This window comes from Cervus canadensis, chromosome 20 (assembly GCF_019320065.1).
Source record: "Cervus canadensis isolate Bull #8, Minnesota chromosome 20, ASM1932006v1, whole genome shotgun sequence".
Taxonomy (NCBI): Eukaryota; Metazoa; Chordata; class Mammalia; order Artiodactyla; family Cervidae; genus Cervus; species Cervus canadensis.
The window spans coordinates 36,143,928-36,169,133 of record NC_057405.1 but is presented as its reverse complement, the minus strand read 5'-3'; the positions used below and the strand labels follow the sequence as shown (position 1 = coordinate 36,169,133).

At 38.2% G+C, this 25,206-nt stretch overlaps 1 protein-coding gene across 15 annotated transcripts in view; it reads left to right on the top strand.

Annotated features, from left to right (window-relative positions):
* The window catches only part of SNAP91 (synaptosome associated protein 91), a 160,464-nt gene that overhangs the window by 35,218 nt on the left and 100,040 nt on the right, over positions 1-25,206 (top strand). For all 15 annotated transcript variants that reach the window (XM_043439491.1, XM_043439505.1, XM_043439503.1 and 12 more), the window contains 3 exons: positions 22,413-22,555; positions 23,186-23,261; positions 24,012-24,114. In XM_043439491.1, the coding sequence (XP_043295426.1) occupies positions 22,413-22,555; positions 23,186-23,261; positions 24,012-24,114 (322 nt within the window). The remainder of the gene's footprint in view (positions 1-22,412; positions 22,556-23,185; positions 23,262-24,011; positions 24,115-25,206) is intronic.

The window sequence follows — 25,206 nt, the reverse complement described above, 5'->3', positions numbered from 1 at the left end:
GTCTCCTGATTTGGAATTTGCTAGAATCCTATAGGGGAACAAATAGGATAAGAAGGAGATTTCTGTAGTATGTGTTTCTGCAAAGGACTACAAAAAGTTGCAGAGTATACATAGTTTTCTTTGAGATGAAAGAAGTTCCCGTAGTAGTTTAGAAATTAGATGACATTAAAGTTCACCTGTAGTAATATGAAAATATGAAAGAAAGTTTTTATTTCTTGTCCACACCAATGGCATGTGGAATCTTAGTTCCTCAAATAGGGATCAAACCCATGTCCCCAGCATTGAAAGTTCTGAGTCTTTTATCACTGGACCACCAGTGCCCCAATAAAGTTTTTATTCAGCTAAATTGACTAAATTAAGAGACAAAATTTTAAAGATTACATTTTATACCTTCCTATTTAAAGAAGAATTTGAGGTATACCTGTTACTCTGCATCATATGTTCGTCATATTGGGCACATTTACAAACTTCTCCCCCTTCATCTCTGTAAACTGGAAGATATTTATTCTTTTATTTCCTCCTCCCTTCATCCTTGTTATCTACACTTAACACTTGAAGGGCATCACTTCTTATTCTTGCTGTCTCCTCCTTTGCTTTCATTCACGTAGCTCAGTGGGCCTTAGGAAGCCCTGCTGTTAATAAAGCTAGTGGATGCAATATAATTCCAGTAGAGCTATTCAAAATCCTAAGGATGATGCAATCAAGTGTTGCATTCAATATGTCAGTGAATCTGGAAGATCCAGCAGTGGCCCAGGACTGGAAAAGGCGTCTTCATCCCAATTCCAAAGAAAGTTAGGGCTAAAGAATGTTCTAACCATCAGATAATTGCACTCATCTCCCATGCTAATAAGGTCATGCTTAAAATCTTGCATGCTAGGCTTCAGCACTGTGTGAACCAAGAACTTCCAGATGTCCAAGTTGAGTTTAGAAAGAGGAACCAGAAATCAAATTGCCAACTTTAGCAGGATCATAGAGAAAGCAAGAGAATTCCAGAAGAACATCTATCTCTGTTTCATCGACTATGCTAAAGCCTTTGTGTGGATCGTAACAAACTGTGGAAAGCTCTTAAAGAGATGGGAATACCAGATTATCTTACCTGTCTCCTGAGAAACTTGTATGCAGGTCAAGAAGCAACAATTAGAACCCTGTATGGAACTACTGATAGGTTCAGGATTGAGAAAGGAGCTGTCTGCTGTCACCCTTTTTATTTAACCTATATGGTGAGCACATCATGAGACATGAGTTACAAGCTGGAATCAAGATAGGCAGAGGAAACGTCAACAACCGCAGACATGCGGATGATACCAACTCTTAAGGGCAGACAGGAAGAGGAACTAAAGAGCATCTTGATGAGGGTGAAGAAGAGGAGTTCACAAGCTGGCTTAAAACTAAATATTAAAAAAACTAAGATCATGGCATCTGGCCCCATTACTTCACAGCAAATAGGAGGGTAACAGGTAGAAACAGTGACAGATTTTCGCTTCTTGGGCTCCAAAATCACTGTGGATGGTGACTACAGCCATGAAATCAGAGGACGATTGCTCCTTAGCAGGAAAGCTGTGACAAACGTAGATAGTGTGTTGAAAAACAGAGACATTACTCTGCTGACAGAGGTCCATAAAATCAAGGCTATGGTCTTCCCAGTGTTCATGTTCAGTTGTGAGAGCTGGACCCTAAAGAAAGCAGAATGCCAAAGAATTGATGCCTTAAGACTGTGGTGCTGGGGAAGACTCCTGAGAGACCCTTGGACTGCGTGGAGATCAAATCAGCCAATCTTAAGTGAGATCAACTCTGAAAATTCACTGGAAGGACTGATGCTGAAGCTCTAGTATTTTGGTCTTCTGGTGTGAGCAGCTGACACTTTGGAAAAGTCCCTGATGCTGGGAAAGATTGTGGACAGAAGGAGAAGAGGGAGTCAGAGGGTGAGGTGGCTGGACAGCATCACAGATGCAGTGGACATGAACTTGGGCAAACTTCGGGAGATGGTGGGGGACAGAGAGGCCTGGTGTGCTGCAGTCCATGGGGTCGCAGAGTTGGACATGACTGTGTGGCTGAACAACAACAGCAACCACCCTCTTGATCTCTGTAAGCTGGAAGATGTTTATTCTTCTGTTTCCTCCTCCATTCATCCTTGCCATCTACACTTAACACTTGAAGGGCATCATTTCTTGCTCTTGCTGTCTCCATCTTTGCTCTCATTCATGTAGCTCAGAGCACAGTGACTTCCCCTCTAAGCCCTTACTGTTGTTGTTCTGTCGTGTTGACAGAACATGGGGTCACTCCTTGTGATCTTGTGACCTTGTGACCCCATGGACTAAGGCACACCAGACTTCCCTGCGCTTCACTGTCTCCCCAAGTCTGCTCAAACTCATGTCCATTGAGTCATCCAACCATCTCATCTTCTGTCACCTCCTTTTTCTCCTGCCCTCAATCTTTCCCAACACCAGGATCTTTTCCAGTGAGTTGGCTCTTTGCATCAGGTGGCCAAAGTATTGGGGTTTCAGCATCAGTCCTTCCAGGGAATATTCAGGGTTGAGATCCTTTAGGATTGACTGGTTTGATTTCCTTGCTGTCCAAGGGGGTCTCAAGAGTCTTCTTCAGCACCACAGTTCAAAACCATCAATTCTTCGTCACTCAGCCTTCTTCATGGTCCAGCTGTCACATGCATACATGACTACTGGAAAAACCATAGCTTGGACTATACAGACTTTAGTTGGCAAGGTGATGTCTCTGCTAGCTTTGCAACAGCTTTTCTTCAATGAAGCCAGTGTCTTATAATTTCATGGCTGCAGTCACCATTCACAGTGATTTTGGAGCCCCAAATATAAAGTCTGTCACTGTTTCTGTTTCATTTCACATGCTAGCCCTACCCAGACTCCCCAAGGTTCTCCTGGTACTTCCCCTCAACTTCTTTTATTTCGGGGATGGCCACGCAATATCTGAACAATTCCTTCATTTTTTGTTTTGATTATTGTCTCGTCTCCACCATGTTACCTCAGAACTTCTATGTGCAAAATTTATATTTTATAAAATGATTGCACATTGTCAGGGTCTTTCTGCGTGGGATACCGACACTCTCCTTCCCCAAATATAATTCTTTGAACTGCCTCACCTGAAACAGAGCTTCTGTGCAGTGGGTGCTTATTTCAAGAGAAATCATTAAGGGGTGTTAGACACTCTGTAGAAGTTCAGAAGTAGTGTGATTTTGGGAGCAGTGAGACACTCAGAGGATGTTTGAGCTGGAAAGCTCTGTAGAGGTCATAGGCCCGGCTCCTGTTGTGGTGTGTTCTCTGTAGGTTGTATCACTTAGGGTGCTTTTGGCTGCAAATAGCAGAATACCCCAAGTAAAGAATTACTTTCAAGATTACCTACTGTCTTCCTTAACAAGACGCCTGGAGAAGGGGGGGGTTTCCTAGGTTTGATTAGAAGCTCAGCAGCATCATCACTGAACCAGGTGCTTTCCACGGTTCCCCCTGTTGTCTTCAGCTTGTTGATAAAGCATCTATTTGCCCAAATTGGAAGGATTCGTTTCTGTTGACAAATGTCTGAACTCTCTGATATCATTAACTAGCAGAAAGGAAGGAAGAAAAAAGAAATTTAACAGAACTATAGTTAATAAATTTGCACATACATCAGTTCATGTGGCAAATACTCTGAGATATGATGTATCAGGAACACTTAAAAAACTGCATATTAGTTTCTCACTGGACTTTGATCTATAGCCTCTCATTTTCTTTTGGGGGCTCAAGTTTAGGTGATAATCATAAGATAAAATAATGACCAGTCTTTGTTCCTCTTTCTGGCATTTAGTCGACGAAAAATTGCTTTCTTAGTGGGGTTTGGTAGAATCATGTAATTGAACTTAGGAAGAGTTTTTTTTTTTTTAATTGAAGTATAAGTGATTTACAGTAGTGTGTTAGTTTCAGGTGTATAGCAAAGCAGTTCAGTTATTTTTTTCAGACTACATTCCATTATAGGTTATTTCAAGCTGTGCTACACAGTAAATCCTCGCTTATCTATTTTCTTAGGTTGGTGCAAAAGTAATTGAGGTTTTGGACTGTTAGTTTTAAATCATCATAACTAGGCTCAAACACATCTTTATGGATCAAAATAGGAACCATTACAATCAACACATTTTTGCCCCCAAGAAAGAAGTTTGCTTGTTCCTGTAGTGTATAAATCCATGCTTTGGGATTCAGCAAACCCTTGGAAAGAATTTTCTGCCTCCTGCTAGTTGTAGAAACATTTTCTCTGCAAAAGATTGTCGATATGTTTGAAGTGATAGTCAGTTGGAGAGAGGTCAGGTGAATATGGCAGATGAGGCAAAACTTCCTAGGCGAATTCGTTCAACTTTTGAAGCATTGATTGTGCGATGTATGGTCTGGTGGTGTCATGGAGAAAAACAGGGCCCTTTTTGTTGACCAGTGTCAGCTGCAGGCATCTCATCAGTTTGCTGAGCATACTTCTCAGATGCTGAGCGTATTTCTCATACTTCTCAATACCAAAATAATAGTTTTGCCAGGATTCAGAAAACTGTAATGGATCACATGGGCGACAGACCACCAGACAGTGACCATGACACTTTTTTGGTGGACGTTTGGCTTTGGGAAGGGCTTTGGAGCTTCTTATCAGTCCAACCACTGAGATTGTCACCAGTTGTCACGTAAAATCTGCTTTTTGTCACATGTCACAATCCAATCAAGAAATTGTTCGCTGTTGTGTAGAATGAGAGAAGACATTTCACAATGGCGATTTTCTTGATTTGTGGTCATCTCCTGAGGCCACCCACTTGTCAAGCCTTTTCATCTTTCCAGTTTGCTTCAAATGGCAAATGACTGTAGAATGGTCAACGTTGAGTTCTTCAGCAGCCTCTCGTGTCATTGTAAGAGGATCATCTTCGATGACGCTCTCCGTTGGTCTTTGTCAGCTTCTGATGGCTGGCTGCTACACTCCTCATCTTCAAGGCGCTTGTCTCCTTTGCAGAACTTCTTGAGCCACCATTGCACTGTACATTCATTAGCAGTTCCTGGGCCAAATGCATTTTTGATGTGTGTCTGCTGCTTTATTACCCATTTTGTGCTCAAGTAAGAAAATCACTTGAATTTGCTTTTTGTCTCGCATCATTTCTGTAAATATAAAATAAACTGCAAGTAATAAGTCATTAGCAAAAAACATAAAATGAGAAATGTGCATTAAAACAATGTACAGCATAACCACATTTATTAAGATTGTATTCCAATATCAAACAGTGAAGTTCAACAATGAAAAAACTGCAATATGACTGCACTGACCGAATGTCTGTAGTAATGTGTATCTGTTAATCCCATGCTTCTCTAGTTTGTTTCTCGTGCTTTCCCTCCCTCTCCCCTTTTGTAACCATAAATTTGTTTTCTGTGTCTGTGAATCCATTTCTGTTGTGTATACAGATTCTTTAGTACTGTTTTTAGACTGCCCATATAAGTAATACTATATAATATTTACCTTTTTCTGTCTGTCTTCACTCAGTAAAATATTCTCTAGGCCCATCCATGTTGCTGCAAAAGGAAATATTTCATTCTTTTTTTACAACTGAGTAATATTCCCCTATTTATATATACACACACCCCACATATTCTTAAGCCAGTCGTCTGTTGACGGGAACTTGGGTTGCTTCCATGTCTTGGCTATTGTAAATAGTGCTGCGATGAACATTGGAGTGCATGTATCTTTTTGAATTAGAGTTTTTGTTTTTTTTAGGTGTATACCCAGGAGTGGGATTGCTGGATTCTATGGTAGCTCTATTTTTAGTTTCTTTAAGGAACCTCCATTCTGTTTTCCACAGTGGCTGTACCAACTTACATTCCCACTGACTGTGTCCCAGGGTCCCCTTTCCTTCACAACCTCTCCAGTGTTTAATCATAAACTTTTTGATGGTGGCCAGTGTGAGGTGATACCTCATTGTGGTTTTGATTTGCATTTTTCTGATAATAAAAGATTTTGGGCATCTTTTCCTGTGCCTTTGGTCATCTGTATGTCTTCTTTGGGAAAATGTCTATTTAGGTCCTTGGCCAATTTTCATTGGGTTTTTTCCCGGTACTGAGCTGCATGAATTGCTTGTATATTTTGTAGGTTAATCCTTTTTCAGTTTTTTCATTTGCTAATATTTTCTCCCATTCTGCAGGTTGTCTTAATTTTGTCGATGGTTTCCTTTGCTATGCAAAAGATTTTACATTTGATTAGGTCTCATTTGTTTCTTTTTGCTTTTATTTCATTTGCCTTGGGAGCCTGATCTTGGAAAATATTGTTGCAATTTGTATTTGACTATGTTTTGCCTATGTTCTTTTCTAAGAGTTTTATGTTATCATGTCTTATATTTAGGTCTTTAAACCATTTTGAGGTTTTGTTTTGTTTTGTTTGATATATAATGTGAGGGAGTGTTCTAACTCCATTGATTTATTTGTAGCTTTCTAGCTTTTAGGGTGAGATTTTTAAATGGAAATAAAGATACTTTCTAAAGGTAGGCTGCTGATAAAAGTATGTGTAACAATGGAATAGAAAGTAATTCTGTCTGATTTGATGATTCAGTTATGTCCATTAGGGGTTTATGGAAAGAAATAGCTTCTAATACTTATCAATTTTATCATGAAAGTATTTTAAATTGAGGCAGATAATGCTGAGCCAGTCACTGCCATTTTGTTTACTAAGTTTCTTTTATATGTTAGGGGCTGTGTTAGGTACCAGGGATCCAAAGATATAGATATGACCTCATTCCTACCTATTGGATCTCTTGAGCTTCAGTGGGGCAGATCCCTATGTCAACACACAATTACATTTCTAGAAACTAAGGACTACAACAGAGATGTGTAAAGAAAAGATTAGCACAAAGGACAGTGTCTGTCCTGTAAGCTAGTTAATATTATCCTCATCTCTAGGTGAAAAAACAGAGCCACAATGTAGTCAAAGTAACTTGTCCATCAATAGCAGAGTCAGGCTGTGAACTGGATCACTGGCTTCAAATCCCGTGTCCTTCGTCCTGCTCTGCATAGAAACAAAAATCCAGCCTCTCTTCCATTTGAGGGTGATGTCAGAAAAAAACCTCCTGGAGGCCACAGTATTGATTGGCTCTGAGAGATGAGACATCAGAAGGCTGAGGGTAGAGACATTCTTCCCATCAGAGGAGCATGGAAGACTTCAGTGCTATATTGTTGATGCATGATTTGTAGCAGAGAAGAAATTAGGGAGGGAGCTGAGCCTTCTAATGAAAGACCTTCTGAGTTGAGGTATTGAATTCAATGAACAGCAAGAGGACCCAGGGGGTTTTGAGCAGGTGACTTCTGTAACCAGAAGGGTGCATTTAGGCAGTTATTTTTCCACAGACATATCTAGCTGGGCTGGAGGTGATCCAGAGAACAAGCTAGAGGTCCAAGTAAGAGGTAACAAGGACCTTGTCATGTGCTGACTTTCCACGTTGCTCAGGTGGATGAGAGGCTCAGGTAGTCATGGAACAAGAAGCCGGTGATCCTGAAGTTGAGAGCCATCTGGGTTTGTTCCTATTTTCTTCTTTTAGTGAACATCATTTACAATTTCTAAAAGTTCAAGATTTCCACCCCCACCCCCAATCCCATCTATTTCTTATCTTTCTCTTGTGATATGATCTTGCCTCAGAGAGATTTTTCTAAGACATTTTTAATTGCTTAAGACTACCAAAAAGAGACACTTATGCTTAGTGGCAAGATAGAGTAGCAGGGTATTTTCCCTCCTACCTGAAACAGCTGAGAAACTGGACAAAGCATATGAAATAACTCTTTTCAATATGTTGGATATTTGGCAGTAAAAGAAATACCTGAGAGATGGGAAGTAAACACGGTTAGTTCTAGGATTGTCCAAGTTCACAACCATGAGAGGGTCTCCATGCCATAGCATAGGATGCTGTGACCCAGCTGGATCCTGAATGGTGGAGATGGAGCTAGTTTTTTGAGAACATGGACACAATTCAAATGCCTTTACCCAGGCTGATCAGAAAAGATGTAAATTACTAATACCAGGTAATTAAGAAAGGGGGTGACATTAATACTGATTCTGTAGGTGTTAAAAGGACAATAAGGGACTGCTGCTGTGACTTGATGCCAATAAATTCAGCAACTTATATGAAGATGAGAAATTTGTTAAAAAACACAAACTACCAGGCTCATTAAAAAATAAGTTTAAAACCTGAAAAACCTTGTATCTACTAAAGAAATTGAGGTCATGATTAAAAACCTTCTAACAAAGAAAACTCCAGGCCAAGATGACTTAACTGGTGGATTCTGTCAAACACTTATAAAAGAGATAATCCCAAACCCTTTCAAGAAGAATACACAGACTCTTCTAGAAAATTGAAAACAAGAGAACACTTCTCATTCTATGAAGACAGGAAAGAAAAACTATAGATCAATATCCCCCATGAACATAGATGTAAAAATTCTTCAAAATTTTAGCAAATCAAATCCAACAACATTTAGATAAAGTATCATGACCAAAGAAAGGTGTTTATCCTGGGAATGCAAAGTTGGTTTAACATTTGAAAATTAGTCAATATAATTCACCATAATAATGGTCTGAAAAAGAAAACTGATTATGATTAGTATTTGACAAAGTTCAATATCATTCATAAGAAAAAAATCTCAGCAAGCTAGGAATAGAAGGGAGCTTTCTCAACCTGACATAGGAAATTTGTGAAAAACCTACAGCTAACATTGTGCTTACTAGTGAAAGACTGAATGCTTTCTCTCTAAAGCCAGGGGAAAAAAAGACAGGAATATCTTCTCTTACCATTTCTATTCAGATTACACTGGAGATTCTAGCCATTGCTGCCAAGTTAAAAAGAAAGAGAAGGAAAGGTATTGAGATTGCAAAGAAGTAAAAACTGACTTTTATTACAGATCACATGACCACCTATGCAGAAAATGTGATGAAATTTACCAAAAAGAACTATTAAGTGCCTTTAACAAAATTGTAGGATACAGAGCCAATAATACAAAATAAGTTATTATTTCTCAATATTGGCACCAAACAATTAGGAATTGAAATGGAAAATAATACCATTTACCATATCAAAAATGTGAAATACTTTGAAATGCATCTGATAAAATATGTGTGAGACTTGTATACTGAAAACTACAAAATATTGCTGAGAGAAGTTAAAGCAGATCTAAATAAATTGAGAGAAAGGCTATATATACATGGATTGGAAAACTCTATATTGTTAAGATGTCAGTTCACTCCCAACTGATCAATAGATTTAATGTGATCTAAATCAGAATCCCAACAGACATTTTTTGTCAAAGTTGATCAGCTCTGTCTAAAACTCAAAAGGAAATACAGAGGATTAAAAAGCTAAAACAACTTTGGAAAAGAACAAAATTGGAAAAGTAACTTTACCTGATTTCAGTTAATATAAATTTACAGTAAAGATAGTGTGATATTAGTATAAAGTTGGGCAGATAGATCAACAGAACAAAATAAAGAATTGTTTAATAGAACCAAAGATATGTGATTAAAATTTATTTTTAACAAAGGCACAAAGGCAATACAATGGGGAAAGAATAGTTTTTTTAGCAAATAGTGCTGGAACAATCTGATGTCCATCTGCAAAAAAAGAAAAAAGATCATATAATCATAGCTCACACCCTTTGTGAAAACTGACAATGTATTATAGACCTAAATGTGCAACCCTAAAATTATAAAGCCTCTAGAAGAAATATAGGAGAAAATATTTGTGACCATAACGTAAAGATTTCTTAAATATGACACCAAAAGCATAATCCATGAAAGGCAAACTTGATCAGTAGGATTTCATCATAATTTCTATTCTTTGAAAGACACTGTTAAGAGAGTGAAAAAGAAATCTGTACACTGGAGAAAGTATTTGCAAATCGTGTGTCTGATCAAGGACTTTTATCTAGAATCACTCAGTAGTAAAAACAAGTCAATAAAAATGGGCAAAGAATATATACCTATGGCAAGTAAATTAATGAAAAGCCCATGAAAAACATGTTCAACATCATCAGTCATCAGGGAAGTGCAAAGAAAAACCACCATAAGATGCCATACTACACCTGTTAGAATGGTAAAGAATAAATTAACTGAAACACACATGTACTGCTGGTAGGAATGTAACATGATACAATCATTTTGGAAGTAGTTTGGCAGTTTCTTAAATATTTATTTCCAAATGACTTGAACACTCCACTCCTGGGCAATTACCCAAGGGAAATTAAAGCATATGTCCATACAAATACTTGTATACTAATGTTTATAGCAGCTTTACTTGTAATAACCTAAAACTGGAGTCACCTCAGATGTCCATCCATAGATGAATGGATAGACAGTTTTGGCATGTCCATATAAGGCAGTACACTTCAGTTATAGAAAGGAATGATACATGCAACAATATGATGAGTCTCAAAATGATGATGTGAGTGAAAGAATCCAGACCTGCCCCCACCCCCACCCAAAGAAAAAAGTATGATTTTCTTTACAGAAAATTTAGAAAATACAAGCTAATGTATATTTACTGAAAATGAATTGGTGGTGGCTAAGGGACAGCAGGGGAGGCAAGTGAGGAAGGATAGGAAGGAGGATTTATAAACTAGATTGATCGAAGAAACCTTCAGGGTGATGGATACACTCATCATCTTGATGATGGTGATAGTTTTATAGGCACATATATTTATCAGCACTTATCAAATAGTATACTTTAAATACATGCAGTTTTGTGTCTCTCAATTATACTTCAATAAAGCTATTTTTTTAAACTACCAGAATGACACCAGATTTGTTTTTCCAAGTTCAGTTAAAACTTTGAATTCTGAGGAATTCAAATGTGATAGATACTTAGCATTTAGATTCTCATGATTTTCAGGAATTTTTTTCTGCATGTTTTATGTCTTTGTTCAGTTTTTTTAAATTCTTTGCCTGGAAACTCTTTATTTCATGAAGAAGTAGAGCAGTATAAATGCATACAAACTACTGGTGAGAATATGTACTCATGCTTAAGTCGCTAAGTCCTGTTTGACTCATTGTGGCACTATGGACTGTGGCCTGCCAGGCCATTCTCCTCTGTCCATGGGATTTCCCAGACAAAAATGCTGGAGTGGGTTGCCATTTCCTCCTCCAGGGGATCTTCCCTACCCAGCAATCCAACTCACCTCTCCTATGTTGGCAGGCATGTCCTTTACTGTTGAGCCACCAGAGAATGTAGATTGGTGCAATCACTGTGTTAAAACATTCCTGATGTAAAATATGCATGTCCTCTACCACCTAGCAGTTCTCTTTCTGGGTATGGATCCGAAAACAGCAGCTCTTAAACTGGTCTCAGGTCATTTTTGTACTCTTGAATTATTGAGGAATTCAAAGAGCTTTTGTTTATGTGAGTTATATCTTTAGATATTTACTTGTGCTAGAAATCAAAACTGAGAAAAGTTAGAAATATTTTTCATTTTTTTTTTTTTTATTAGTTGGAGGCTAATTACTTCACAACATTTCAGTGGGTTTTGTCATACGTTGATATGAATCAGCCATAGATTTACACGTATTCCCCATCCCGATCCCCCCTCCCACCTCCCTCTCCACCCGATTCCTCTGGGTCTTCCCAGTGCACCAGGCCCGAGCACTTGTCTCATGCATCCCACCTGGGCTGGTGATCTGTTTCACCATAAATAGTATACATGCTGTTCTTTTGAAATATCCCACCCTCACCTTCTCCCACAGAGTTCAAAAGTCTGTTCTGTATTTCTGTGTCTCTTTTTCTGTTTTGCATATAGGGTTATCGTTACCATCTTTCTAGATTCCATATATATGTGTTAGTATGTTGTAATGTTCTTTATCTTTCTGGCTTACTTCACTCTGTATAATGGGCTCCAGTTTCATCCATCTCATTAGGACTGATTCAAATATTTTTCATTTTTAAATAATCATAGTAAACATACTAGCAGGTTAACACAAGACTCTTAGGGAGAATAATCATTTTTCAAAACAAGAGACAAATAAGGGTGGTATTGTTTTATGTTTCCATAAATCTCTTTAATATTTTGCTTAGTAGAAGAGGGACACTTGTATCTGTTTCTGTATTCAGTCTGTTAGGATATATTGTCTTAGTTGAAGCGTATGAGGAAAATCTGGCCTCACACAGATAGACAGTTGGAAAAGGGAGGACCTTTTCAGATAATTGCGGGTATTCTTCTTTGATGGGTGCTGGGTGCTGTGCTGTTTAGTTGCTTAGTCGTGTCTGACTCTTTGCGACCCAGTGGACTGTAGCTGTCAGGCTCCTTTGTCCATGGGGATTCTCCAGGCAAGAATACTGGAGTGGGTTGCCATGCCCTTCTCCAGGGGATCTTCCCAAACCAGGGATTGAACCCAGGTCTCCTGCATTGTAGGAGGATTCTTTACCATCTGAGTGAGCCACCAGGAAAGCCTAAAAATACAAGGGCTCATCTGGGACCTGAACCCTCGACCTCTCACGCCTGAGGCAAGAACTATCCCCCTAGACCAACCAGCCAGCCTGCTCTCTAAGTGGTAATTTCTTAAATTTAAGTTGCAGTGTTGAATCTGAAATCACATCAGTGAACTTTCTATACTCTGTTGCATTAAAATCCTTTGGCATTTGTTGATCTGTGCTTTGAATGAATTGATCGCATTATTTTGTAATATGCACTAGTCATTTGGAAAATACTGGCTCAAGTGAGTTATTCACATCTTCTAAATGTTGACACATTTAATAATATCAAAAATGATGCTCATTAATATCACCAACAATTTTATCAGAAAAGTCTTGAAGTACTAGAGAGTTCCCAGGCTTACCATGGCAGAGATAAGTTTTCTGAAATTCTAATTTTTACTGAAAGACTGAAATTTATCAATGGCAAGTGCTGCCATTCATTTCTTTAAAGTGACAGGTTCATTTTATTTTTGAGAAATAACTGTTGAATACCAAGTCTGAATCATGATGGTTTGAAATCTGTCAATCATACTTTTAAGTGAAAACAGTAGTCTGTTGCAAAAGTGGTTAGTTCAGCTCATAATTCAAGCACACAATTGCTTTTTCTTGAAATAGAAATTTCTGTTGAAATTCCTATTTGTTAGACATCAGAAGTGCCTTATGCACCTTCCCATTTAGGGACAGAACAGGGTCACCTAACATTTTCTATAAAGATTTAATGAGTAATATATTAGGCTTTGTGAACCACAGAATTGAGTTTGAGTTGAGTGTTATAATGATTCACCTATATCACTGCAGTGTGAAAGCAGCCTTAGATAATATGTAAACAAGTGAGTGTGATTGTGTACCAATAGAACTTTATTTACAAAAACAGGAAGAACTCTCCAAAAACAAAAGTCCAGGACCAGATGGCTTCACAGGAGAATTCTGTCAAACATTCAGAGAAGAGCTAATGCCTCTCCTTCTAAAACTCTTTCAAAAAATGGCAGAGGAAGGAACACTTCCAAACTCATTCTACAAGGCCACCATCACCCTGATACCAAAACCAGGCAAAGACAACACAAAAAAAGAAAACTACAGGCCAATATCACTGATGAACATAGATGCAAAAATCCTCAACAAAATTTTAGCAAACAGATTCAGCAACACATCAAAAATCTCATACACCATGGTCAAGTTGGGTTTCTCCCAGGGATGCAAGGATTCTTCAATATATGCAAATCAATCAATGTGATACACCATATTAAAAAATTGAAAGATAAAAACTATATGATCATCTCAATAGATGCAGAAAAAGCCTTTGACAAAATTCAGCACCCATTTATGATTAAAACCCTTCAAAAAATGGGCATAGAAGGAATCTACCTCAACATAGTAAAGGCCACATATGATAAGCTTACAGCAAACATTATTCTCAATGGTGAAAAACTGAAAGCATTCCCCCTAAGATCAGGAACCAGAAAAGGGGGCCCACTTTCTCCACTGTTGTTCAACATAGTTCTGGAAGTCCTAGCTACAGCAATCAGAAAAGAAAAAGAAATACAAGGAATCCAGATCAGAAAAGAAGTAAAGCTCTCACTATTTTCAAATGACATGATACTGTACATAGTAAACCCTAAAGATAGTATCAGAAAATTACTCGAGCTAATCAGTGAATTTAGCAAAGTTGCAGGATACAAAATCAATACACAGAACTCACTTGCATGTCTATGTACTAATGGTGAAAAATCAGAAAGAGAAATTAAGGAATCAGTCCCATTCACCATTATAGCAAAAAGAATTAAATATCTAGGAATAAACTTACCTAAGGAGAAAAAAGAACTGTACACAGAAAATCATAAGACACTAATGAAAGAAATCAAAGATGACATAAACAGATGAAGAGCTATTCAATGTTCCTGGGTAGGAGGAATCAATATTGTGAAAATGACTATACTACCAAATGCAATCTATAGAGTCAATGAGAACCCTATCAATGACCAATGACATTTTTCACAGAACTAAAACAAAAAATTTCACAATTCATAGGGAAACACAAAAGATCCTGAATAGCCAAAGCAGTCTTGAGAAAGAAAAATGGAGCTGGAGGAACCAACCTTCCTGACTTCAGATTATACTACAAAGCTACAGTCATCAAGACAGTATGGTACTGGCACAAAAACAGAAATATAGACCAATGAAATAAGGTAAAAAGCTCAGAAAGAAACCCATGCACTTATGGGTACCTTATTTTTGACAAAGGAGGCAAGAAGGTACAATGGAGTAAAGACAACCTCTTCAATAAATGGTGCTGGGAAAACTGGACAAGCTACATGTATAAGAATGAAATTGGAACACTTCCTAACACCATACACAAAGATAAACTCAAAATGGATTAAAGACCTAAATGTAAGACCAGAAACTATAAAACTCTTAGAGGAAAACATAGGCAGAACCCTCAATGACATAGATCAAAGCAAGATCCTCTATTACCCACCTCCTAGAGTAACAAAAATAAAAACAAAAGTAAACAAGTGGGACCTAATTAAACCTAAAAGCTTTTGCACAGCATAGGAAACTATAAGCAAGGTGAAAAGACAACCCTCAGAATGGGAGAAAATAATAGAAAATGAAACAACTGACAAAGGATTAATTTCCAAAATATACAAGCAGCTCATACAACTCAATACCAGAAAAATAAACAACCCAATCAAAAACTGGGAAAAAGACCTAAACAGACATTTCTCCAAGGAAGACATATAGGTGGCTAACAAACACATGAAAAGATGCTCAACATCACTCAGTGTTAGAGAAATGCAAATCAAAGCTACAATGAGATAATCACCTTACTCCAGTCAGAATGGCCATCATCAAAAAATCTACCAACAATAAATGCTGGAAAGGGTGTGGAGAAAAGGGAACGCTCTTGCACTGTTGGTGGGAATGTAAATGGATACAGCCACTATGGAAGACAGTATGGAAATTCCTTAAACAATCAGGAATAAAACCACCATATGACCCAGCAATCCCACTCCTAGGCATATACCCTGAGGAAATCAAAATTGAAAGAGACGCATGTATCCCATTGTCCATTGCAGCACTATTTACAATAGCTAGAACATGGAAGCAACCTAGATGTCCATCAACAGATGAATGGATAAAGAAGTTGTGGTACACATGCACAATGGAATATTACTCAGCCATAAAAAGGAATGCCTTTGAGTCACTTCTAATGAGGTGGATGAACCTAGAACCTATTATACAGAGTGAAGTAAGTCATAAAGAGAAATATAAATATTGTATTCTAATGCATATATATGGAATCTAGAAAAATAGTACTGAAGAATTTACTTACAGGGCAGCAATGGAGAAACAGACATAGAGAATAGACTTACGGACATGGGGAGAGGGGAGGAGAGGGTGAGATGTGTGGAAAGAGTAACATGGAAACTTACATTACCATGTGTAAAATAGACAGCCAAGTGGGATTTGCTGTGTGGCTCAGGAAACTCAAACAGGGCTCTGTATCAACCTAGACGGGTGGGATGGGGAGAGAGATGGGAGGGAGGTTCAAAAGGGAGGGGAGATACGTATACTTATGGCTGATTCAGGGTGAGGTTTGACAGAAAACAACAAAACTCTGTAAAGCAATTGTCCTTCAATAAAAAAATAAATGAAAAATATAAAAAAATAAAGCTGCATGAAAAAGCAATAAATAAAGGATGATTTGAAAACAAAACAAAACAAAAACCAGCAAGCAGACCTGGTTTGCCCAGCAAGCTGTAGTTTGCCAATCCTGACATAGAGAATTACAAAGATGAGTATACTAAAATTATGATTTTATAAAATTAATAACTTACTTCTTCACTAGGAACTTCTCAGTGGCCTTCTTTCAGTCATCCTTCTCCGTCTCCACTCAAGAGCACCCGTCTTTACCTCTCTTCGTTGTGTAACCCTCTCTGAGGCTAATCCCAACATCTGAGCCCTGGGTTCTAGACCTTATCCTTCCTGGAGAAGATCCCATAAAATACCTCTACTGTCTTTTCAAACTCAGCTCATTTTGACTTTTCTCTCTTGGTCTCATCTCCTAGCTTTAAATATCACATCCAGTCTGTGCTTGGGCTTTATTTCTTTCTTTTAAGTCTGTGCTTGGGCTTTATTTATTTCTTTTACATGGCAGCAGTCTCCTAGTCACACCTTCTATTCTTAGGGTTCTAGTTACTCAGACTTTCAGTAGTGTTTGATACCAGTTATCCCTAATTGCTACTTGAGATATTTGGAGCTTGCTTCTTAATTGGCTCCAAAATTTAATTTTCCCAGGCTTCTCTCTACCGTTCTGGCTGCTGTTTCATTCAGTTGTTTTCCAGTCATCTCTTAAATATTAGCGATAATCGCTCAGTTGTGTCGGACTCTTTGCAACCCCGTGGTCTGTCCATGGGATTCTCCAGGCAAGGATACTGGAGTAGGTTGCTGTTCCCTTCTCCAGGGGATCTTCCTGACCCAGGGATCAAACCTGGGTCTCCTGCCTTGCAGGCGGATTCTTTATCACCTGAGCTACCAGGGAAGCCCTCCTAAATATTGGTCTTTCTTAATTTTGCTTCTTATTTCCTTTTTTATAACAGATGCTTTTCACTGTTCTGTGTATGATCCATGGGTTATCTCCTCTGCATGCATGATCTCATCTCCTGTATCATTGCTGTTGTTATTCAGTCGGTCAGTCATGTCCAACTCTTTGTGAGCCCATGGACTGCAGCACGCCAGGCTTCCCTGTCCTTCATTATCTCTAGGAGTTTGCTCAAATGCATGTCTGTTGTGTCAATGATGCCGTCCAACCATCTCATCCTCTGTTGCCCCCTTCTCCTGCCCTCAATCTTTCCCAGCATCAGGGTCTTTTCCAGTGAGTTGGCTCTTTGTATCAGGTGGCCAAGGTATTGGAGCTTCAGCTTCAGCATCAGTCCTTCCAATGAATAGTCAGCATTGATTTCCTTTAGGATTGAGTGGTTTGATGTCCTTGCAGTCCAAGGGACTTCCAAGAGTCTTCTCCAGCACCACAGTTTGAAAGCATCAGTTCACCCGTGCTCAGCCTTCTTTATGGTTCAACTCTCACATCTGTACATGACTACTGGAAAAACTATAGCTTTGACTATACAGACCTTTGTTGAAAAAGTAATGTCTCTGTTTTTCAATATGCTGTCTAGGTTTGTCACAACTTTTCTTCCAAGGAGCCAGTGTCTTTTAATTTCGTGGCTGCGGTCACCGCCCACAGTGATTTTGGAGTCCAAGAAAATAAAAACTCTGTCACTGTTTCCATTTTTCCCCATCTGTTTGCCATGAAGTGATGGGACCAGATGCCATGATCTTAAGTTTTTTGAATATTGAGTTTTAAGCCATATTTTTCACTCTCCTCTTTCACTCTCATCAAGAGGCTCTTTAATTCCTCTTTGCTTTCTGCCATTAGGATGGTGTCAATCATCTGCACATCTGAAGTTATTGATATTTCTCTCTGCAATCTTGATTCCAGCTTGTGCTTCATCCAGCCTGACATTTCACATAATGTACTCTGTATATAAATTAAATAAGCAGAGTGACAATATGCAGTCTTGGCGGACTCCTTTCCCAATTTGGAACCAGTCTGTTGTTCCATGTCTGGCTCTCACTGTTGTTTGTTGTTGCTGGTGATTCCCAAAGTTGTGTCTAGGCCTTGTGTTTCTCCTAAGCTTTAGAACCAGCTTCCAATCCTCTGAGCTTCGCTGGTGGCTCAGATGGTAAACAGTCTGCCTGCAATACTGGGGACCCCGTTTCGATCCCTGGGTCAGATAGATCCCCTGGAGAAAGAAATGGCAACCCACTCCAGTACTCTTGCTTGAAGAATCCCATGGACGGAAGAGCCTGGCAAGCCCCAGCCTGTGGGATTTGCAAAAACTGAGCGACTAACATTTCACTTCTTTCCAGTCCCCTGTCAGACATCTCAACTTGACTTCCAACAGCTACTTCATATATATCATGTCAAAAATAGTTAATATCTCCTTTGGAACCAGCTTTCCTCCTGTGTCAGTAAAAAAGCATTCATTGGGCCCTAAACTAGAAATCCGTAATTAAATTTAAGATTCCTTTTCCTTTTACTTACAGTATCTGAGTGCTCACTCGCAAATCCCCATCAGCTTTACCTCCTAAATACTTTTCCGCTACTGTCATTATTTCTCTCTGTCTCCACTGCCTCTTCACGAGTTCAGGTTCATCTTCTCCCTGGCTCTCAGCTGGGCTTTCTGACTTGCCCTTGTCTCTGTTGTATCTTTTCAGACAAAGGTAATTATTTCTTATCTTGTATTTCTTCTTACCTTGCAGGTATTATTTAGTACTCAGCCAAGTCATGTGGGTGCCTGTAAAAGAAGAGTTCTACTGGTACTTTTCTGCTGAAATACTCCCAGGGGTTCCCCTTGCTCCATAGGTTAAAGTTGAAACTCTTTAATGTGAGGTGTGAGATCTCTCACTGGCCTTTCCTTGGCTCTTTAGTAAAGCTCTCCCCTCCATCTGTCCACATATACGCAGCCCTAAACCACCACAGTTCTCCTAGGAGGCACTCATTTTTTAAAATTTTATTTATTTTAAAAATTTATTTATTTTAGTTGGAGGCTAATTACTTTACAATATTGTGGTGGTTTTTGCCATACATCGACAGGAATCAGCCACGGGAGTACATACATCCCCCATCCCGAAACCCCCTCCCACCTCCCTCCCCATCCCATCCCTTTAGGTTGTCCCAGTGCACCAGTTTTGGGTGCCCTGTTTCACGCATCGAACTTGGACTGGTCATCTATTTCACATATGATAATATACATGTTTCAATGCTATTCTCTCAAATCATCCCGCCTTCACCTTCTCCCACAGAGTCCAAAAGTCTGTTCTTTATATCTGTGTCTCTTCTGCTGTCTCACATATAGGGTCATCATTACCATCTTTCTAAATTCCATATATATGCATTAATATACTGTACTGTGCTTTTCTTTCTGACTTACTTCACTCTGTATAATAGGCTCCACTTTCATCCACCTCATTAGAACTGACTGAAGTGCGTTCTTTTTAATAACTGAGTAATATTCCATTGTGTATATGTACCACAACGTCTTATCTAATCGTCCACCAGTGGACATCTAGGTTGCTTCCATGTCTTGGCTGTTGTAAACAGTGCTGCGATGAACATTGGGGTGCACGTGTCTCTTTCAGTTCTGGTTTCCTTGGTGTGTATGTCCAGCAGTGGGATTGCCGGGTCATACGGCAGTTCTGTTTCCAGTTTTTTGAGGAATCTCCACACTGTTCTTCATACTAGCTGTGCTAGTTTGCATTTCCACCAACAGTGTAAGAGGGTTCCCTTTTCTCCACACCCTCTCCAGCATTTATCGTTTGCAGACTTTTTGATAGCAGCCATTCTGACTGGTGTGAGATGGTGCCTCTTATTTATTTTTTAATTGGGGAATAATTGCTTTACAATATTGGGTTCATTTCTGCCATACATCAGCATGAATCAGCCATACGTATACATATGTCCCCCACTCTTGAACCTTCCTCCCACCCCATCTCATCCCTCTAGACGCAAACCCAGTGCTCTGTCACATTCATCATTTTTTTACAGCTTTACTCTTTGCACATTTGCTAAAAATGTCCTCCCTCCTCTCCCACATCACAGCTGACTTTAGGGTCCCACTCAACTCTTTGCTTCCCATGGCATCTTTGCTAATGCCCCACCATATTCTCAGTGCAGTGTATGGATCACAGCATGTACAAGCATTTACGTTGGGTACCTACCTACTTTCTTCAGACCGTTTGCAATCTCTGTAATAACCCCGTGCTCAGTCGCTTCAGTCATGTCGTGTATGACTCTTTACGACCCTGTGGACTGTAGCTGGCCAGGTTCCTCTGTCCGTGTGATTTTCCAACTAGGAATACTGGAGTGAGTTGCCATGCCCTCTTCCAGGGGATCTTCCCGACTCAGAGATCAAACCCAAGTCTCCTGCAACTCCTGCATTGCAGGCTGAGTTTTTACTGCTGAGACCCCAGGGAAGCCCTGTAATAACTCTGAAAGGTAGTAATTATTACCACCATTTTAAAGTTAAGGAACAAAACCACAGGTATAGTAAGTGATTTCTCTGAAGTTGCACATCTAAATGGTTGCTGAGCTGGGCTCTGGACTTGGACTCTTTCCTGCTCTGTCATTCTGCATCTCTGTATTCTTCCAGGGACTTGTTTACTATCTGAGCTTGTATTCATCTACTCTGATCAGCAGTACATTTCCACATCACCAGTTTAATAAATAAAGAAATAGAAGAGCTTGTAACTGATAATGAGTTTCAGGTATAAAGCAGTCCTATGATATAATCTTGGAAAATCATGTTAGAGTATAGCAATTTGTCTTTTTCAAAGAACTGTTTGTTTAGATTTGGGGGAAAGTATTTTGGTTATTATACATTTTGTTCAACACATGTTTACTGCATGCTGTGTCCTCCAAAGCCCTGCCAGGAAACAGACATTGGTATGATTGTTTCCATCCTCCGGGAACTATAGGAACTTATGACAGACACACATCTGATGTCGATGTGTGTGTGTGTGTGCGCGCGTTCAGTCGTGTCCGACTCTTTCCAACACCATGGACAGTAGCCCACCAGCTTTTAGGCACTAAGAATAAAATGCCTCAGGTTTTTAAGCAGAGGAACATGTGACTACATTCAAATAGGACCAGGAAAGATTTCCTGAAGAATGAGTAGAATTCCAATAAAAGGAGACATTATGGGATGGCTGTTCAGGGACTAGACGTTTAAAATAAATATAAAGTAGGAAAGAAATCTGATTTGGTCCATTTATAATTCATATCAATGATTGATATCCTTTAATCTTAGATAAGAGCTATTTCAGTGATGGAGTATCAATTTTAAAAAGTTTATTTTTTTGTAAAATAGATGCATAAAACAAATGTGGAGCTTAATGAGTACTAAGTGTGGATTTTAAGTGGGGAACAGGGTGGGTTTGTTGTTGGCGTTTGCTGCATGGAGTATCCCAGGCCCTGGGTATCACATATGGTCCTCTGTAGGGTGGGGATGACCTCTGATAGAATTCCTGCAGTTTTGTTTTGCTGAAGAGGTTACCTTGTGCAGTTGCAGTAGTCTTTTTAAGGCCACACTGCCCTCAGAGTGGCTTTGCTTCTGTTCCTTAGTACATAATCTTTGGTTGCCTCAGCTAACTTTTTGACAGTGCTCTATTTTCTGGATTCTGGTCAGCCTCTTTTGGGGCTATAGATGTTTTTTTCCCCTGAGGTACAGCTGCAATCACAGCTAATTTGTAGATGTGGACAGTGAATGTGTTACGAAGATTTGCTCTCTTATAAACTCAGGTCAAATCACTGTAGTTTAATGCCTGTATGATGGTCTGTAAAAGCTTTAGATGGGTTTAGAGGAATTCTTCCCTCTTTTAGTGTTTACTCTCCTCTGCCACGTACATGACAAGTGTGTTCATTAGCACCCATCAAAATTAAAATCCAGTTGAAGTAGGCTTTTTGATATACTGTTTCAAAAAAATATGCTATTGCCTTCAGATGGTGTATAGAATAAACATCTGTGTGTTTGAGACATTGTTCTAGAAGTGGTAACAAAAAAGATTAACATGAAGCTTAGCATTCCTGGAGTTTGCTATTTCTAAAAGACCACACTGGGGCCAGAAAATTGATTAAATTCAGAAGAGGATACAGAAGATAATTCAATAGGAAAAAAAAAAAAGCCCAAGAAAAATTAAATACATTGGGTAAATATTTATTAATATGTGTCCATGTGTGAAAATATTACATACAATTTTTGAACATTTTTTTAGCTGTTATCAATGCAATTTTGGACTCATACTTTTGTAAACAGGTTTAAATGTTTAAAATTTGAAATTGATTTTTTTTTACACAATCATTTGTGTTATTGACTGAAATCTTCTGTTCTCATAGATTTGATCCAGGCTACCAATGAGACCAATGTTAATATTCCTCAGATGGCAGACACGCTCTTTGAGCGGGCAACGAACAGTAGCTGGGTGGTTGTATTTAAAGCTTTAGTCACTACACATCATCTCATGGTGCATGGAAATGAGGTAAAACTCATAAACCCACGTTTTCTTTTTTTGGCAGGGGAGGGAGACTGATAAACCTTAAGTCCCTTTACACTTTTACTAATTAGAAAAATAAGAGGAAGTATATAGAAAAGTCATCTGGAGTACAGTTTTACTATACTGTTTAGCTCTTTTTCAGAAAAATGTTGTTAGACATGTGTTAAATATGTATATACCATGTAAACATATTAATAGACAAAAATCTTAGGAGAAAGGAACAACAAAATTGTTTTTCCCATTGAAAGTATTCCTATGTGTCTCTGTGTGAAAATTGCTTACATAACAGTGTTTCATTTTGGAAAATACTGACAAACTAAAAATTAGCCATTTTATATGGGATGCCTACTGAATCCTATTAAATTCGAATGTTTCTGTTATACACAGAAATGAAAGATCATAAAATTTAATTCTGATTTAGTGAGTATGATTCAGTTTTTTTATTCCCCATTAGAGAAAACTGGGAGACGAGGGACTATACTGAGTGAAAAAAAAAAAAATCACAATGAGAATGCCTATTTTTAGAAATTCCCTAAAAATGCCATTTAATATCAGAAATTGTTGAAATTAATGCTTTGAGAATACTGATATTTGATTCTGATTTTTGTTTTTCAGAGATTTATTCAGTATTTGGCTTCTAGAAATACACTCTTCAATCTCAGCAATTTTTTGGACAAAAGTGGATCCCATGGTAAGAATATTATGTTTTTTAATTTTCTTGCTAATGTTTTCGATACAGAATCTTTTGATTTTTTAAATTATTAATTCAAAATAATTCATTGAAAATCACTGTAACTGATAGCTCCACTAGATAAAATATAAATGTATACATGAATATAGCTATATAGTTACTTTATAGTAGCTTTAAAATATTTAATTGTTAGGCAACTCAGCATATGAATTATATATTCATTTTATTTTTTGTCTTTCAGTATATAACCTTAAAAAATAACAGTGGGTATGCTAGACCCACAGTTGTTTGTTTATGAAGGTATAGGAGGCAATGAAGTTAAAAATACATTCCCAACTTAAAAATACTCAGTTTTAAATGTTTTTGTAAATTAATAGGATTTGTACTACAATCATGTGTTCATTCATCGTATTTTCTGTTTGTCTATTATGTATAGGCAAGCACACCAAGCATGAATAGTTCTCAGATAACTACATGTATTAAGTCTGAAATAGTGAACCAAAATGCAAGGAAAAATCAGAAAAGACATTCTGTGCAAAGATGGTAGCATAACTAAATGGAATAATCTTGGAATGTCTCATGCCAAAAGTATTTTTGCCTGAAGTAGGATTTTAAATGAGGCCTTTCTGGTACTTATTCGCCTCATCTTACAATTGTTTACATTTGAGGAGTTTAAAAAAATTTGAACTAAGCAAAGCACAGTTGAACATATTTTATTAATTAGTTTTATTTCCTCTGTCATTCCTCCAGGTTATGACATGTCTACCTTCATAAGGCGCTATAGTAGATATTTGAATGAAAAGGCTTTCTCTTACAGACAGATGGCATTTGATTTTGCCAGAGTGAAGAAAGGGTATGTTTTTTTTTTCTCTCATCTTTGTTTGAGCAGAATAAGTCTTTGAGACATACTTGATTTATCTTAACTAAGTTAAATACCAACTAATTTTGGTCATGGAGGCCCAGTTTACAATCACCTAAAAAAAAAAAAAAAAGAAACTCAACTAGTAATATTATGAAAGTTAGCCTTGAGGTTGCAATGTTACTGTGTTTTTTTTTTCATGCAGAAAATCTGATTTGTTGCTCAAAGTTGACATGGTGCAACAGTTTATTTTGTTAAAAATCAACTCAAAATTCTTGAATACTTAAATACTTTTAAATAATTTTAAATGGAGAGAATTTAAACAAGCTTCATTTAAAAGAATGTGGCTGTAGCTGACAATAATTATTTCAGTGTGTTTTGTTTGAGGTGAAACTGAACTGTGTGTGTGCATGGAGATCTGTTTTTGACAGGTAATATGTTCCACTATTATACATTGTTGCTGCTATTGAGCTACTAAGTCTTGTCCCACTCTTTTGCAACCCCATAGATGTAGCCCAGCAGTCTTCTCTGTCCATGCGATTTCTCAAGCAGGAATACTGGAGTGGTTTGCCATTTTCCTCCTCCAGGGGATCTTTCTGACCCAGGGACCAAACCTGTGTCTCCTGCATTGGCAGGCAGATTATTCACTACTGAGCGACCAGGGAAGCCCATACTATTATACGTACACACACACAAGCACACATACAAACACACCATAATTGAACTGATAATACTAATCTTTGGTTAGGAAAATCTCACTGATACAGAAACATTTGCATGTTTAATTTATAATTACCATTTATTTTCCTCTAAATACTTGTTTGAATTTAATCAGAAGTGTTCAACCATAAATCTGTACAAATCTTGTTGTTCAGTCACTAAGTTGTGTCTGACTCTTTGTGACCTCATGGACTGTAGCATGCCAAGCTCCTCTGTCCTCCAGTATCTCCCGGAGTTTGCTCAGATTCATGTCCATTGAGTTGATGATGCTATCTAAGCATCTCTTCCTCTGCAGATCCTGTATCCATTCCTAATTTGAAATAATGGCAACATATTATAGAAAATTTAATATTTTAGTCTCAAGAA